Source organism: Catharus ustulatus, chromosome 1 (genome assembly GCF_009819885.2).
Source record: "Catharus ustulatus isolate bCatUst1 chromosome 1, bCatUst1.pri.v2, whole genome shotgun sequence".
NCBI lineage: Eukaryota > Metazoa > Chordata > Aves > Passeriformes > Turdidae > Catharus > Catharus ustulatus.
In genome coordinates, this window is record NC_046221.1 from 19,267,866 (window position 1) to 19,284,053 (window position 16,188).

The 16,188-nt window shown below is 38.2% G+C and overlaps 1 protein-coding gene across 11 annotated transcripts in view; it reads left to right on the forward strand.

Annotated features, from left to right (window-relative positions):
- NEBL (nebulette) overlaps window positions 1-16,188 on the forward strand; it is a 268,259-nt gene that overhangs the window by 105,772 nt on the left and 146,299 nt on the right. For 6 of the 11 annotated variants that reach the window (XM_033076752.2, XM_033076725.2, XM_033076779.2 and 3 more), the window contains exons 1-2: window positions 12,178-12,264; window positions 12,635-14,717. The exons of 1 other annotated variant lie outside the window; for it this stretch is intronic. Coding sequence is in view for 2 of the 10 variants with exons in the window: in XM_033076801.2 (XP_032932692.1) it covers window positions 12,157-12,264 (108 nt within the window). In the remaining 8 variants the exon portion in view is untranslated. Of the gene's footprint in view, window positions 1-12,156; window positions 12,265-12,634; window positions 14,718-16,188 lie in introns of those variants that run through there. 4 more of the 11 variants (XM_033076801.2, XM_033076809.2, XM_033076743.2 and 1 more) reach the window with 3 other exon arrangements.

Here is a 16,188-nt window from a genome sequence, read left to right on the forward strand (position 1 = left end):
CCTTAAAAATTTCTCATGCTTTGGAAAATGGAAAATACTCCTTCATATCATTCCATCAGGCAGGAATTATAATGTGCATTTAAGCTTCGTGACAGGAAACTAATGTAAAAACAATATTGTGGTGGAAATAATGCCGTTGGAATGCCTGCCCAGAATTACTCCTATATGGTCTGTTTAAGCAACAAGACATCATAGTTTGAATGTGCTTTGCAGAGGTAAATGTATGGAGTGACAAGGACATAGCTTCTCTTGGTTTTTCTGTTGTGAAGATACAGTTTTTCTTTGAGCTTCTTTTCAGTATTATACTAGAACAAATTTTGCAATATTTACTATTTCTCAGAGTCTGTGGATTGTAATTGACAGGAGGCCTGAAGATCAAACTTACTGCTACTTTTCCCCACAGCAGAAAATACTAAACATTTTCAAGGAAAAAGACAATAATTGTTTGAAATCTGGGAAGCTTGTTTCTAATCTCTGTAATTCAAATAAGTGTGTTGGAAAGCACATCATGCAATTGCCACAAGTTGTGTTCCTTTCTTATTATGCCAGCACATCAGGCTACTGTAGGCATTGGATGAAATTCTCTGCAATTAATGAACATTAAATTTAAATGCTTCTTTTAGTCAGCTTGTTTGATTTATGCAGGTGGGCTCTATTACTTCTCTCAGAAGCTGTATTTGCTTTCTGTAGAATATACCTCCCTGCACAAGCGAATTGGACAGGGCAGAACAAAATTCCTGTTGCATCTTAGCTGCAGGATATGATGTTTCCAGAGATATCAAAAGGGGGATATAGCATGCTGGCTGAATGTGGGCTGACACTTTTTCCTTCTAGATAAAGAAATCTCTAAAATATATGCAAAACCATGTAATATCCAAGAAAATTAGCATCTTTCAGAGTGTTTTTTTGATGTAATGTGCTGGTCTATTTCCTTGCATACAAATATCACATTGAGTTTGTGTCACTATTGTCTGACAGTCTCTGTCATTAATCTCCCTCTCCTAAAAGAAAAATATTAGGTTGTACTGGGAGGGATAAGTTCCTTCTTATTGGAGGTGAGAAGGAAAAGTAAACAGCATTGAAAGTTATGAAAAGGTTTACAGAATCAGTCTCTGTTTCAAAACTAGAGTACTTTACAATAGTGATAGAGCTCATCTGTGTAATGTTTTCAAAACTTGAAAAGCAATCAGAAGGTAGAATGTATCAGATATAGCAATGTCATTTGTCTTTTTTATAAGAGGGAATGACCTCTTTCCTAGTTTTTTCTGGTCAGTAAGTAAAAAAACCCCCAAGCCCAAGCCTGTAGCTTGGAACTGAAAAATAGTTGCTTTTTTTACACATTTCTAAGGAAGTTTTGAAAAAGCAGCACCGGGATAGCATTTAAATAACAAAGACCCTTCTTTAAATTCTCACCTTCTCTCCACTCACTAAGGGCCATTTAACAAAGGGAGCAGTTTTTACAGCTGGGTTGATTTGCAACTGTTCTCCTCTTTCTCTTCCCTCCCTCCCCTACTGCTTGCTCATTATTACTAGCTAACATCTCTCCTAAGAAATGGAAAGTACAGCCCCTATCTGCTCCTTTGGGATGCCTGGTCTTCCTTTTCTGAAGCAGTTGTGTTGTGTTTTTTGTTTTTTTTTTTTTTTTTCCCTCCCACCCTAACACTTTTCAGTTCATTTCTGGATTACTTGAATTTGTGGATCCTTTCTTTTCTTTTTTCACTTTTTTTTTTTCTATATAAGCAGGCCCTGCTGCTACACCCCACTTTTTGCTCTGATCCCAGCCCAGCCAACTGTCGCTTTTTAGCCTGCAGGGAACCTTCTGGTACTAACATTCCTGCCTTGTTTTTATTAGAAGGGCATCTCTCACAACATATCCCTCGCCGTTTGAAGCAGAAGTCATGTGTATTCAGTAGGAATGAATAATGGATGTATTTAAAGGGTAACTTGCCCTTCTCGTTCTTTGCACATCATAAATAACCACTCTTTTAGTTGGGTTTTACATATTGCTCTACAGTCACAGTTCGAAAAAATCTGGTGATTCAGCTCTCAATTTAAAGCCCACTGCTTTGTGCAGCTGATAGTTTCTGTGTCTGAAAACTGATCCCACACCAAACTCAGTACTGGCATCTGTGTGCAGCTCTAGAATTCTGAACATTTAGGAAACTGGCCATGAATTTATTTTGAAGTAGCTCATGAGAAAAGAGCATCAGAGGAGATGTATGGACAATATAATGAGGAGTGTTGGAGCTCTGGATAGAGTTCATTTCAGATGGCTTTTATGTATATTTTTAAAGATATCTGTAGGTATTGTCTCAAGTTACTAAAGGCATTTTAGGTACGTAGTTCTAACTAATATTTTTACATTTTAAGGTATTTTAATGATGTTTTAAATGTAGAGTTTTAAAAAATGTTTTAAGTATCTTCAGGATGAGCTCAGTTCTCTGAAACTGTCTTTTCACTCACTGCAAAAGCGAGTTGGTTAATGAATTGTATGTGGTGACATCTGCCTTTTGTCCAATAAGCCCACTGTTTCTGGCCAGGTATCACCATCTGAAGAATTTCCTGGGATAATGGCATAAAGGATAAACTGGATGTAGTTAGAATTTTCCTACTAACTGTAAAAAGCTTTTGCTGAGGCACCCGAAGAAGTTCCTGAAATTGAAGGCCAGGCTTAGAGGGTGATTTAATTGTTTGATCGCAGTTTAGGGATGATAAAACGAGAGTCTGAGCAGCAAATGTTTTTGATGGGGGCGGGATGTGGGAACTGGTTGTATTTTTGTTGCCCATTTTACTTAGATAACTGACAAATGGAGCAGCCTAATTTCCCTGTTACCATCAACACCTCAAAACTCTCCCCCAGTTACCACGTTCTCTCTAGAGGACTTTCACCTTGAGTATGTGGCCAAGATTTTTTCATATGTATCCCTTGAGTCCTCTAGTGTTAGGAGCTGAGGATAACCTGTATGTCTTTTCCAGTGAGTTGTGGCAGGACTGGGTTCCAGTTCCTGATGAGCATGGGGAAGTATGAACTGGAGCCAGGGACTCTGGAGTCATGCACCAGTATCATCTTTGTAAATGAGGCAGATTGACTAGGGCAAGCATTTTCTAGGAGTAGAGGCAAATGATTTGGAGGTATTGGAAATTTTGTCACAATTGATTTGAGTATCAACATTTGTTAAAAAAAGACAGAACCAGGTTGCAACTCTGATTTTACTGGTGACCTTTGGCATCTTCTGGTCTCAGTTTGTGTGGCTATAATTTTGAAATTTGATTTTCCAATCTGTCTAACAGTTTCACTCTACATCTTGTTATCATGCTATTTGAGAGGCTGCTGATGTAAATATTAGGTTTGCAGTTATAGGTGGTTACCTACACGCTGAATTGTATAAGAAATTATTCTCTCAAAGAGATTCAGCTAAAGATTAACATTTTCAGGGATTCAATCCTCTTTACAAACATTTGTCATATGATAGCTTTTGGAATTTTAGTTGGGACAAAATATTTTCTGTCTGTTTCTTCTACAGCTGAAATTTTTTAAGACATTCAGACATATGTGACATTCAGAGTTGAAAATTAATGAAAATCTAAACATAAATGACTGAACTTCCCATTATGTATTTTCTGGTATGAAATTACCTTTCTTACATTTTTCACTCACTTACCTTTTCTTCTTGCTTGAAAATGAAGAACACAATAAAGAATTTAGTTTTGAAAAAATGGGGCTTACAGTCAAGTTCTGCCTGGAGCTTAACTAAGACTCATCTCTGGGTGCCAAGCCAGTATGTATTAATTGGAAGCTGATTTTATGGACTTTCATATTTTTTTCTCTTTTTCCCTCCTTTTGAAAAGGAAGGTCTGTCTGAAGCCCTATGCTACCTTAATGGTGCCTTCAGTAGCTTTGGCTTTATCTTCATTACTTAGTGGAAGAAGGATAGCTTGGAAGGCAGACAAAATTATAAGGATTTCAGAATTTGCTTACAGTTAAGAGGAAGTGGTGGGTAGCCCCTCTCCCCTGGCCTTGGTTGTACAGGGACCGAGGAACTGACTGCATGAGACTTCCATGACTAATATGGCCAAGGGGGCACAAGTTGTGTGCAATGTGCATGGATTTTGCAACCAGGATTACCCTTCAGGCTCCCACTTGATAGATCAGTTTTCAAGAAATAAGCCATAAGTGACACAACAAACAGTTGTAAGGAGGTTCCATAAGAACACCTAAAGTCAAATGATCTATTATGACCTGTTAACTCTGTGGAATAAGAGATGCTGTGTCTTTACCGTGGAAATAAACAAGAACTGTGAATGAGACTAGAAGGTATTTACTAATGTGAGTGCTATATAAGGTTCCAGCTACATGGTGTCTGTGTGACCAAGAGAACCCAAGCTTGCTGAGCTGTTACCAGAGACCAGAGGGTATAATTGCACCATGTCCTGTTATTTCCTGTGACTCCTATGTGCCTGCACACACAAATCTGCATTTCACAAATCTAGATTTTTCAGTTCCTTTTCCTCACTTTGTTCTGGGCTACATTCTGATGGCTCTCAGTTGGACTCACCTCAGCTTCTTTCTTCTGCTACAGCAGTGAACATTTCCTGATTTTTTGGGCAGCTGTTTGTTAAAGTTTCACGGGTTCTTTTTCTTCACATGTCATGTGCTAGCTTCTGTTGCCCCTTAGTGTCTGTTCTGGTTACCTTTTGTAGCATATGACTAGAACTTGTGTCCTTGGTCTGTATTTCAATTCTCTGAAGTCAGTCTTCTTTACATCCTTCCTGTGGTTAATCTTCTTTACATGCCATGCTGTATTTTTTGGTTCAGTATTTTTCTTGATTCTTTGTGTGAATATTCTATACTCCTTGGATGAATATGACCATCATGTTATTTGGAATATTTATTAAGTAGGTTTTGTGAGATTTTATTTGGTGGGGCTTTTCAGGGAAGGGAGTGTTTGCTGCTTCCTTTTTTAAATCCCCCCAGAATAGCTGTCTTTTGTGTGGATGTGCATTTGTGTGTTAATATCTTTGTGGTACCCGGTGGCCAGATGCCTCTGAGCTCTGCTAGTACTGTGAGCCAACTGTAGGCTGCTGACCGTGGTTTACATGGCACTGAGCCCGAGTTAACACATCCTGCCTCTCAGCAGGGCTTGCTAGCTCAGTCCTGGTGCCTTAGCCAACCAGCAGCTATGTATTTTCTGTCTGCTGTGGAGGGTAGGCATATAGCAGCTCACATGCTTGTGATTTACTGCATACTTCCTTTAGAGTACACAGCTCATGAGTTTACAGTTGTCCTGGTGGTTGCCTGGCCATTCTCTTTCCCAGTGATGAAAACAGCAAGACAGGGGCTATATGTTTAGTTCAGACCCTGGAGATAAAAGCAATATTTCAGGATTTAACAAATCTATACATGAGACATTTAAATGTGTTTCCTTCCCACCCCCCTGCTATGTTGAATAATTATCATTCTGTTTGGAGGAGTTTACTGTCAGTGTTTTCACTTTTGAGGGTATTATTAAAATTTGTGGTAATTTATCAGGCTACATTTGGATTATATATATATATCAATCTTTCATTTTCTGCCTGGAGATGAGATATGGTAAAGTCAGATTTCTTTCTGTTGTGGTAGAGTATGAAATCTTTCACCTCCCCAGACTTCTGTTCTTTGGAGATAAAGTAGTTCAAACGCAGCATATACCAAGTGATAGGGAGTGGACAGAAGATCTGACGCTATGTCTTTGTCAGGAAGGTTGCAACCTCCTATCTCCTCAGCTGCAGTTCTGCACAGCATGTGTTTGCTGCTGCTAAAATGTGGATGTAAAGTTTGTTGCAAAAGTTATATGGATGGTAATCACTGGTGGACATGGGGGAAAATCAACTTGTTTAGAGCCTGGCTTGTTCTTTGTGTCATCTTCTCTGTGTGTGCAGTCTTTGGAAAACCTTAGTGTTACATTTTAAAAGAAAACAGTCGAATCTCACTGACTTCCACTTTGCCCAATAGCTAAACAAGGTGCAAGGCACTTTAGAGCAGACTTAGTAACATAAAAATAATTTCTTGGGCAGAAGCATCTATGTAGTTTCAGTGGAAGTGATTTTTGATGGAGTGGAGCCTAGTAGACTTGTTTGGATGTAAGCCTGTTGAAACAGTATCAGATTGCACTCTCTTCTGCCATAATTTTATTTGGATCCCAGCTACTGTTCACATGCTGTTGTCATACATCCAAATGGAGGACTCCCATCTTTTTCTCATTCTGAAATTTTTGATCTCTCACTGCCTCCAATTTCCTGTCCCTACACATCCTGGGGTATGGAACGCTTTTGCCCATGCGTTTTCTCTGAGCCACTTGCATCATCCTCAGTATAAAGAGACCACAATGTAGAGACATTCTCTCCAGAGCTACTATTTATATATTTTAATTTGCCCCCATCCAACATTTTAACTGTTCTGACGTGGATTTCAAGATTTTTGTTATTTAGCAGTAGTTCCCTGCTAGAACTGCTGAGATCTTCAGGAAATTACAGTGCAGAGATTTGCAGATGGTTGGAGAATTACTGAGGCTGTACTTCTCAGGGTGGCACAGACAGACTTGCCCAATGTTTAAATGAGGTATGTAGAAAGACTGAATATTTAATGATAGCTATGGCACTTTAAATTTTTACTCTATATAACTGCAAAGTCTTTTTGTTGTGTTGGAGTATTGATGCTTTCAGTTTTATATTATCTTTGACCCAGAAACTTCTTTTTTTCAGAAAGTTTCAACTATTATATGAATGCTTCAGCTATGAATTGTGAAAATGGCTTTTTTTTCTCCATAATAAAAGGGGAAAAATTCTAAAATATGAATTTGTGTATTCTAAAGACCATTTGAAAAAATTGCAAACTTCAGTCTTGGGGAATTTTTTATTTTGCTTTGTCTGAGAAAAGTGATGAAATCCGTAACCCTGCAGCCCCTTGTTACAGCAAAACTCATTCATCAGCAGCCTTGGTCCATGGCTTCTTGACTTCCCTAAGGAATGCCCAACCTAGAGCTTCCAGTTCATATAAAAAATTTTCAGGACAGTTTGGTTTGACCTATATGCTGTTCTCAATTCTGTATTCCTGTTTAGATTTACTGTGGATAATTGAGTGAAATGGGAAGACCATGCTTTACTGCCATTAGGAGATGCAATGCTTCAGCGATTGAGTATCATTGTCGGGTATTAGATGGGACTTAAATGTACCTCTAATATGAGCAGAAGATTAATGAGATGTAGAGCTGTGGACAGTGTTAGAAGACAAACTACACCACGAAGACTGAAACCTGGCTTTGTCAGATAGGGCAATGTCTGGGATCCTTCCTAAGAAGGATTAGTCAACTAAAAAAAGTCTTACTGAATTTAGTCTGGAATTGTTCTTTACATTTGATTTACCTCTAAACATTTGTTTTAGTCATGTTCATAAAAGCCTGATTTACAGAGTAAATTTTGTTTCTGTCTTGCTATTAATTTTGTAAGAATTAAGATAAATTGAGGCAAAATCAACAGTCTTTGTAGTCTATGGAAGAAGCAGAGCCAAACAAAGGCATCTTTGCCAAGATGTGCCTCTAGGACCTGTACTGTGGGAGAGGATTTCTTGCCAGTCTGTAAAAACCAGTGTCTTAGCAGATGGTGACCTTTGGGAAGTAGTTGGGTGTGCTGGGCACAGAAGGAGCAGATGGCTCTGGGCAAACCTCAAACACAGCATACCAAAACAAATTCATAAATATTCAGGGTGTGGTAAAGACTGTAGGTCTATGAACATTCCTCTCAGGGCAAATGTAGGTGTGAGGAGTCCCATCCTCTCCTTCTACCTGCATATTCCTTCCTTGCTGGACATGAGACATGATGATGCCACAATCTGTGGGGCTGTGCAGTGTATCAGATAAGGGAGGAGACTGAATTTCACAGCTACCTGGTCTGTATGGGAAAGTGAAGAAGGGACTGTTCAGGAAACTGGTTTTAATATTGCCATAGCTTTTGGGGAATTAATAATTGCTCTGTAGTGGCTGAGTATCTTTTTTGAGGTGGAGATGGAATGAATAGTGTTTCTGAGGTCAGCATTATTCACAACTCTCCAGTGAGCATGATATTCCACCATGGTGAATTCTTTCTCTGATATTTTTTCTTTGGTGTTTTTGGACTCCTATTGTGTTTGTTCAACTGATATGGGCTTTTGGTATTGTAAATGAGGCTGGACTACAGGTAAGTGCCAAAACCCCCAAGAGTACAATCAATCTTTTATGCTCCATTTATATTTTCAGAGTATTTTTCCCAGGAAAAATTAATCTTGTTATCTTAATAGATGACTTTGCTGCCAAATGTACCTGCAAAAAATTATGAGCAGTATTTTCTTCAGCATATTATTTTATGTAGATAGTAAGACGGGCCCTCTGTCCTTCAGAGTAAGATGGACCCTCTGGTCATGCTTCATGTCCCGCTTCATACTGACCTCATGAGTGGATTTACACATTCCTGTCTTTGGGTCTCTCAAAGATCTCTTGCTGATGTCACAAATCTGAGAAGTTTGATTTGTGAACATTCTGTTGAATTACTTGGTCCTTTCACTGTGGGTCTGTGCAGAATTACTTCTCATAAAGTATTTTCACTTAAAATGTTTTCATTTATGGTGATTTATTACAGTTTAATTTTTAATGTTTATGCCACACATTGTCTCCCAGAAGACCAATTTTTCAGGGCAGACACCACTGAGGGTGCTCTGCATCTGTAAGACTGCATTTTGGAGCCAGTGAGAGGCATTATGGCACTGGCTGGGATTTTGGTGAGGAGTTACTAAAAATCATCTTTGGAGGAAATGACTGAATTTATGATTCAGTCATTAGGGATTACACATTTCCATTTCAAAACTAAATTTTGAGGGTTTCAGTTTGTGATGGGTTGACCTTGGCTGACTGCCAGGTGCTCACCAAGCTGCTCTCTCTTCTCCTCTCCTCAGCAGGACAGAAGGAGAAAATGCAAAAAACCCCAAACCCCTTATGTGTCAAGGTTTTTGGGGAAAATGCAAAGACTGCACTCAGAAACAAAGCAAAATAAAGGTTTATTCTCTACTTGCCATCAGCAGACAATGTCCAACCACTTCCTGGAAGTAGGTCTTTGGTACACATAGTGGTTGCCTCAGAAGACTGCCTTAATCACTCATTTCCCCTCTTCCCTTTTCCTTTTGTTGAGGATGATGTTTTAAGCTGTGGAGTATCCCTTTGGTCATTTTGAGTCAGCTGTCCTGGCTGTGTCACCTCCCAACCCCTCATGCACCCCCAGCCTACAGAGGTGGTGTTGGGGATGATGCTGTGCAAGAACTGCTCAGCAATAACCAAAACACTGGATTGTTATCAGCACTGTTTTGGGTACAACTGCAAGGCACAGCCCTATTATGGCCTCTAGAAAGGAAGTTAACTCTATCCCAGACAGCCCTGGTGTGCAGTTAAATAATTTGTTGCAGTGATGTTTACAGCTCCTGTATAGAATATTCTTTTCAGTCCTAAATGACTGATGGCATCTTTATTATTTGACAATTTCTGGAAGCTGAGGTCTTTTTTCTCTTGAACTTAGCCCACTAAAACTCCTAGTCAGTATACATTTCACAGAGCTTTGTTCTTCATGAATCATTACATTACTTCGTTATTTTTATAACTCAAACCTGCATTTTGAAGTTAGGTAGCAAAATCCAATAATGCATATATTAACTCTGCTGATATTTTAAATAATTTACTTTTTTTTATGGTTTCAAAGTAGCTGCTCTGGGAACTGTAGTTAACCTTATTCCTGTGAAGTGATTTATTAATAGACAGTAGGAGCCCTTTTTATCTGACTGAGGGATTAGAATAATATTAAGACTGTCTAGTTCCCTCCCTTTCTTCTTCTGTTCCTTTGTAAGATGAATAAAGGTCATTTGTATTTAATGGCTAGTACATTTGGAACTAATAACAGGAAATGCTCTTTCTAACAATAGGTAATCTCTCTTTGAGGCAGGGCTGAACCCATTTCTAAGATGTGTTCACTTGCTCATAATTCTGGTAAACTTCAAGCAGTAATGCTGAACATCTCCACGTCCACTGCGTGCTTCAGGACAAATTTGAAATTTTTGTGCAAAATACTCAGTAGTTTCCAAGGCTGAGGTTATTCCCTTACTTGGAATTAATGACAGGTTGTTTGTTTTGAGCAGTTGAGTTTAACTGAATTGTTGAACAGCTCAGTTGTCTTATCATTTAGGGCTAAGGAGTTGAAGCTTGCTGAGATCAAAGAGTCTTTTATGCTAGTCATGTGTCCTTGGCCATGGAAGTACATCCAATGTGGATAAAGTTTTGTATCACTTCAAATATAGAAAGTTCAGAGATATTCCTAAGACCTCTTTCCTGCCACCAGACAGTCCTGGAATAGCATGTCCACCCAGTATGTTTAAGGAAGCCTGAGAGTCAGTGTCAAGATGGAGAGCCATTTGGTGGAAAGGAGATAATTGACCATTAATACTGGAGTGCCTTAGGTAAAGAGATTTAATAAGAAGCCATGAAGAGGTGGACTGGACTTGTTTAGAAACTCAAAATGAGACAAAGTGATACCTGAAATATGGTGGTCAAATGGAAGGAAAGTTGCAGAGGTGTTGAACCTGGGGGAGATGAACAGAAAGGCATGGGCCAATCAGCCCATGGTTTACTCAAAAGCCCAGATGGAAGGATCTGTTTCCTTTGTCTCAGTGTGGCATGAAAATATTACACTTGTGTGAAATTTACAACCAGTTCTAAATCTGAAACACAGGAAAAATGGTAGTTTGCTGATGTGGTCATTTGCTGGGGAGGACTAACTATATTCTATAGCCTTAATTTAACTTCTGTGATTTAGAGGTATTTCTTCCTGTGCATTGCCATCTTAACATTAAGTGCTTGTTTGTGAAATAAGCCTAAGCCAACCTTGAATTTGGTGCATGCACTGGGTGTTTTCTGGTTATCAGCTGTGTGAAGGATAATCCTGCTTTGTCTGTACTACTGCTCCCCCAGGTGTTGTGAAACCTGGAGGTGTGTAGTGAGTAAGGCAGTGGGTATAGAAAGTAAAAGAAAGTTGGTATGGGTGAGGTAACTGAATGCATCCATGGAGACACAGGTCCTGACTCTGTCATTGATGCAGAGTTTTGTCTGTTGCTCAACAGTGACTTAAGATTTTGAAGATTTAATGTTGTTTCTTTATGCTGAAATTGGATACCCCAAGACTGATTTTCAGAAGTACTGTGCATTTGTAGAGGTAACCCAAGTCTATAATTTGAACATATTCAACTGTTAGGAATCAGAGAGTGAACACTCTGAGACCCCTGTATGTTTTTGGAAATTAAAACTTATTTTACCTCACTTTGCAGGTTGTCCTAGTCGTGTGGATATTGCCATTTCCACTTTCCAGGGTGCATTATGATGATTGATTAATGGCTATGATGAGAGCTATATAAAAGCTTCTGAGGAAACTAATATTCCTACCTTGATGGTAGGATTTGAGTAGTCTAGGCCAAAAAAAGGACACAACCACATATGTCTGCTGTGTACACAGTAAAGCAGGGGGCCTTGTCAAAGGATAATATATGAATACTCAATTAAAGACAATATCCAAATGCATAGGTGCAAGAGGGACAAATTAAGCTTGTACAGGCAGCCATTCCATAACTTACAAAGGTTTGGCTTCATGATATTCTAAATACTCTTTTCATGCAGTATTTTTTTAATGTGTAATTTATGTTTCAACTGGGAAAGAGACTGGTAGAGTAATCATGAATAAAGGATGAAATGTGAAGTTGTGTATTAGAAACCCTCCAGATTTAGCTATAGGTGTTTTTCTTTGTATAAAAATAAGTGCTATAGGTTTGTGGTAACTGGTATGAGAATGAAATGACCACTGAGAGTGGTATTTCCACAGTTTCAGTGTTTGTAGAGGTGAGCTCATGGCACCCCTGGAGGAGGCAGTTTCTTGGGCACTGGGAAATTTTGCCCAGTTGCTGCCTGTCTCAGTTGGTGGATAAAGGCAGGCTTCTCCTTTAAAGACTGAAAGCCTTTCACAAGTGCTTTATTTACACTAAAAAAAATTGCTAAATTGCTAGGGGCACATTGTGGAAAATGAAAACAACCCTGTTCTTCTGTATTTTCTATTCTGTAGGTAAAATACAAAAGAGACTTTGAAGAAAGCAAAGGAAGAGGGTTCAGTATTGTGACCGATACGCCCGAGTTACAAAGACTGAAAAGGACTCAGGAACAAATCAGTAATGTATGTGACTGCAAACTAAAGTGATTGTAGATGGAGAAATAGTGTGTCTAAGAAAAGGTGTCTTTGTTGGTGCTTTCGATGAAGTCTGTGTGAGTGAATCTGATTTTGGTGATTGATTTGTGTATGTCAGATTTTGAAATGTGTGCAACTGTGTACCACGGACCTGTACAGCACATGGGCAATGTGTGTTCACCTCTCCAACTTTCAGCTAGTATGCTCAAAGTATTTTCTTTATTGAAATGATTTGACACTTTTTGCTCTTTTAATAGGTTTGTTATTAAGTAAGAATACCTTTTGGACTTTTAATTTACTTTTTATTTGTATAAAGTATATAGATCATGTAAGTTAAAAAGTTTTGTCTCTTTTTTAGCAGGGGGCTGTCAAAATTAGCATAACAAGCAAGATGGAATTTTCTAGAAGCAGATAAAATTTTGATGCTGAGTTTTAAAAGAAAAGACATTCAAGACAATGCTCTGCAAGATGACAAAGAAGTGGCGAATAGCAAAACCTAACAAATTTCATTAGTTTACAGGAATGGGATTTTAAAAAATGGGACTTTTTCTGACTTACGCTTTTGCTAAGAAAGTTGTTTATTTGTACTGCATTCTGTTGTAGCATTTTTAACTCACTGCATGGTGGAATATTGAGTGATATGTAGTTCAAGTTCTGATATGTATAAAATAGGTAAGAGCTAGTGTGAACTAGAGAAGATGCAGAATCAATACTATTCTCTTTTCTTGGCATCCCTTCTGATCATTTTTCTGTGGCAAGAACTTGTCCCTATGGATTATTTTGTGAAAATGTTTTTTAATCATTCTCTGTAGTAATAAAATAACAGCAAGGCATCAGAGACACCCAATGTAAGTATGATCAGAAGAAAATAATGGGATTTATTTGCTTGAAAAAAACCACTTTTTTTCAGGTTGGTATATTATTGAAGAAAAAAGTCACTGAAAAATGCTAGTTTTTCACAGCAATGGAGGTTTACCATTCTTGTCAAAGCATTCACTAGCTAAGATTTTGATGTCTAGAGCCAGTCTTTGAGATGAAAAATGTGGGCTCATTTCCTGGAGCCTTGGCCAATGGAAACAACTGTTAACTTAGGAGTCATGCAACTGCTCCTGTATGTAGACAAGATGAGAACAAAAGCTCATCTCTTATGTTCATAGCGAGGCTAACTGAAATTACTGGCTTGTAAGAGAGAAAAATGTATTCTTCAGAGCGGCGAAAAGCATGGCCATTAAGACTTCCATTTGGGATCTGGGAAACTTCAGTGACTCCCTGGTTTTAATCAGCTGCATTTTTTATTCAGACCAGAAACTCAAATTAGATCCTCTCACGACCTACATAGCTTCCTCAAGCAAGAGGGATTCCTTTGTGTGGGGGAGCTCTGGAACGTATCAAGGAGATGAAACGAGCAATGCTCTGGTGAATACTTAATCCCTTGCACGGGTCTGCTCTCTAAGGGGAGAGTGAGAGGAGTGCCCTGCAGCAGGCCTGTGGGATATTGTCCTGCCAAGAAATCTATTCAGACCTCCCAAGCCCAGTACCTTCAACATCAGACTGCAGAATAGTGTGGTACAGCTCACTTGCATGCTCTTATCTCTCTCTCTTGTTCAAAGCGCATTGGGTTTTCTATTGTGGGAAAAGGAGATAATAAAAACAAACAAGTAGTTTTGTGACATGGGAAAGAGCTTTCTTCCCATCTCTATTTTTGAGTGGATCAAGGGAGTTTCTGTCCTAGTGGAAGATCTTGTTTCATGATTTATGATACTATCTGGTTCCTGAACCAAAGATACTTACCCGCCTTTTCAGATCCAGAAATAGCTCATTAAAATGGGAAAAGTGGTTTTATTTCAGCTTTTCCCCCTTGGTCAATGCATGCATGACTACTTTCTCTTCATTTCTAGCCACCCAGTTCTTAACAATATAAATTTGATATATCCGGTCTTGACAATAGAGAGTTGTTTTCTTTATGTGTGTAGATGACAGAGATTCCAAGTCAGGGAAATAAGTCATTAGAAATAATTAGTCTTGAAGGATAAAATGAAATTTTAAAATGTGCATGATAAAAGAAGTTGCATTTCATTTCTGTTTACACTGAAATAATTAATTTATAGCATTATATCCTAGAAAGACAATTCTGCATAGGGCACAATTTCAATTTAATTAGAAAGCTTCTGTATTATAGAAATGCCTTCCACACAGACTAGTTTCTGTATTTGTCAGATAAGCACTGTACACCATGGACTAAGGATCTAATATAGGTTTCAGGACACTGAAAGGTAAGCACTTTAATAATTCTGAAATAATTTTAATTTTCCTATACAGAAAAATGGAAGAATACTAATATATCTATTTAATTTTCAGTTTAGTTTTGATTTCACCTTGAAGTACTAGAAACTTCTCAAAGAGCCTATTTGAACCAAAATTGTAACTACTTCATTGAAGGGGTAAGTGAGAAAACTTGATTGGGTAGATATCTTTGGTGAAAATAAATGACAAAATAAATATTTTTAATAATAAATGTTAAGTAGCATAAATATTTTTAAAATGTTGTCCTTTTTGTCCTGATATGAAGTTTTGCAGCATATGGATATTAGCACAGTACTCTGACTTTTTAAAGAATCTCTTGTGCTGTGAACATAAACCTTGTAAGGGAAAAAAAAAATCACGAGGGTTGTGGAAGGACAGTGGGTGGATAAAGGGGGTTGAATTTTGGTTGTTATTTTGCCACCAGTAATCCTTCCTCTGTAGATTTAGACTTAGATTTAGACCAAACTTGATATCTCTTATGGAGATATCAGGACCACAATTCAGCTTCTTAGATTAGAATGAAATTTAATCTTATGATTTTCTAGCCTTTAGAGCCTAATTCTGTAGATATACAATGTATTTTGGCATTGAACATGTAGTCAATACACAAAAAAAATGTATGTTGTTCTCACAGAGAAATGTGTACATTTTTTCAAAGCATCTTGTAGATTTTTTTTGTCCATTTTGAACTTTGAGAAGATTTTCAGAATGAATGCAAATATTCTCAAAACGAAAAAAAATGCCAACCCCATCTATTTTTATTGGTGATTTTGCAATTAAGCTAGCTGCAAACTGGTTTTGCAAGGAAAAGGTTAAGGTGGCAAAAGGAACAGAATAAATAAAGATGATGGCAAGAACTATTGGTCTATCATGACACAGGGCTAAATGAGGGAGTAGAAACTCAATCTAGTAATATTTTCTTTGGGGAAATGGAACACTTTCAGCAGTCTGTAGCAATGAGCTGCAGCTTACTGCCACTGCACTTTTATGCCCAGATATATGACTGAAAGTGTGTTCTATCCTATGTGAAATAAGTTGCTCATTCTTAAATATGTTTCTGGTAAATGTCTGCAAAGTATAAAAGAAAACAGGTGTCCATACAAATTGATGGAGTGAGAAGCTTTCATTAAGATAAAGGCCAGTGCTTGGATAGTAGAGGTTGCTGGCTTGGTTGTATGGCTGGAAGGATGCATGGAAGCTTTCACAATGCTTGTGCTCATTGCATTTAGAGCCCATGTAAAAGCATTCCTCACTTTGGCATTAATGTTGTTATGAACTTGAATCATGTAAGAGCAAGAAGTACCACACATTTGTGCCCTTCTCCTCTTGGAGACACAACAAAATGAAGACATGCAGTTCATTTATTTACATGTGACTCATTTTCCAGCTGGTTTGCGTTGTATCTGAGGTGAAAATGGTACCTTAATGCAAACAAGGAAAATAAGAAAATAAAATCTGCTTTAAAAAATGCCTTTCCCAGGTTTCTTATTTTGGTGAAGAACTTAGGACAGACAGTAGAGTTAATGACGAGAAGGTCACTGCATCACCCCTCTATGGGGTAAGGGAGTGGCTTCCCAACTATCAGGAGTTAAACTCCTCACTGAAGGT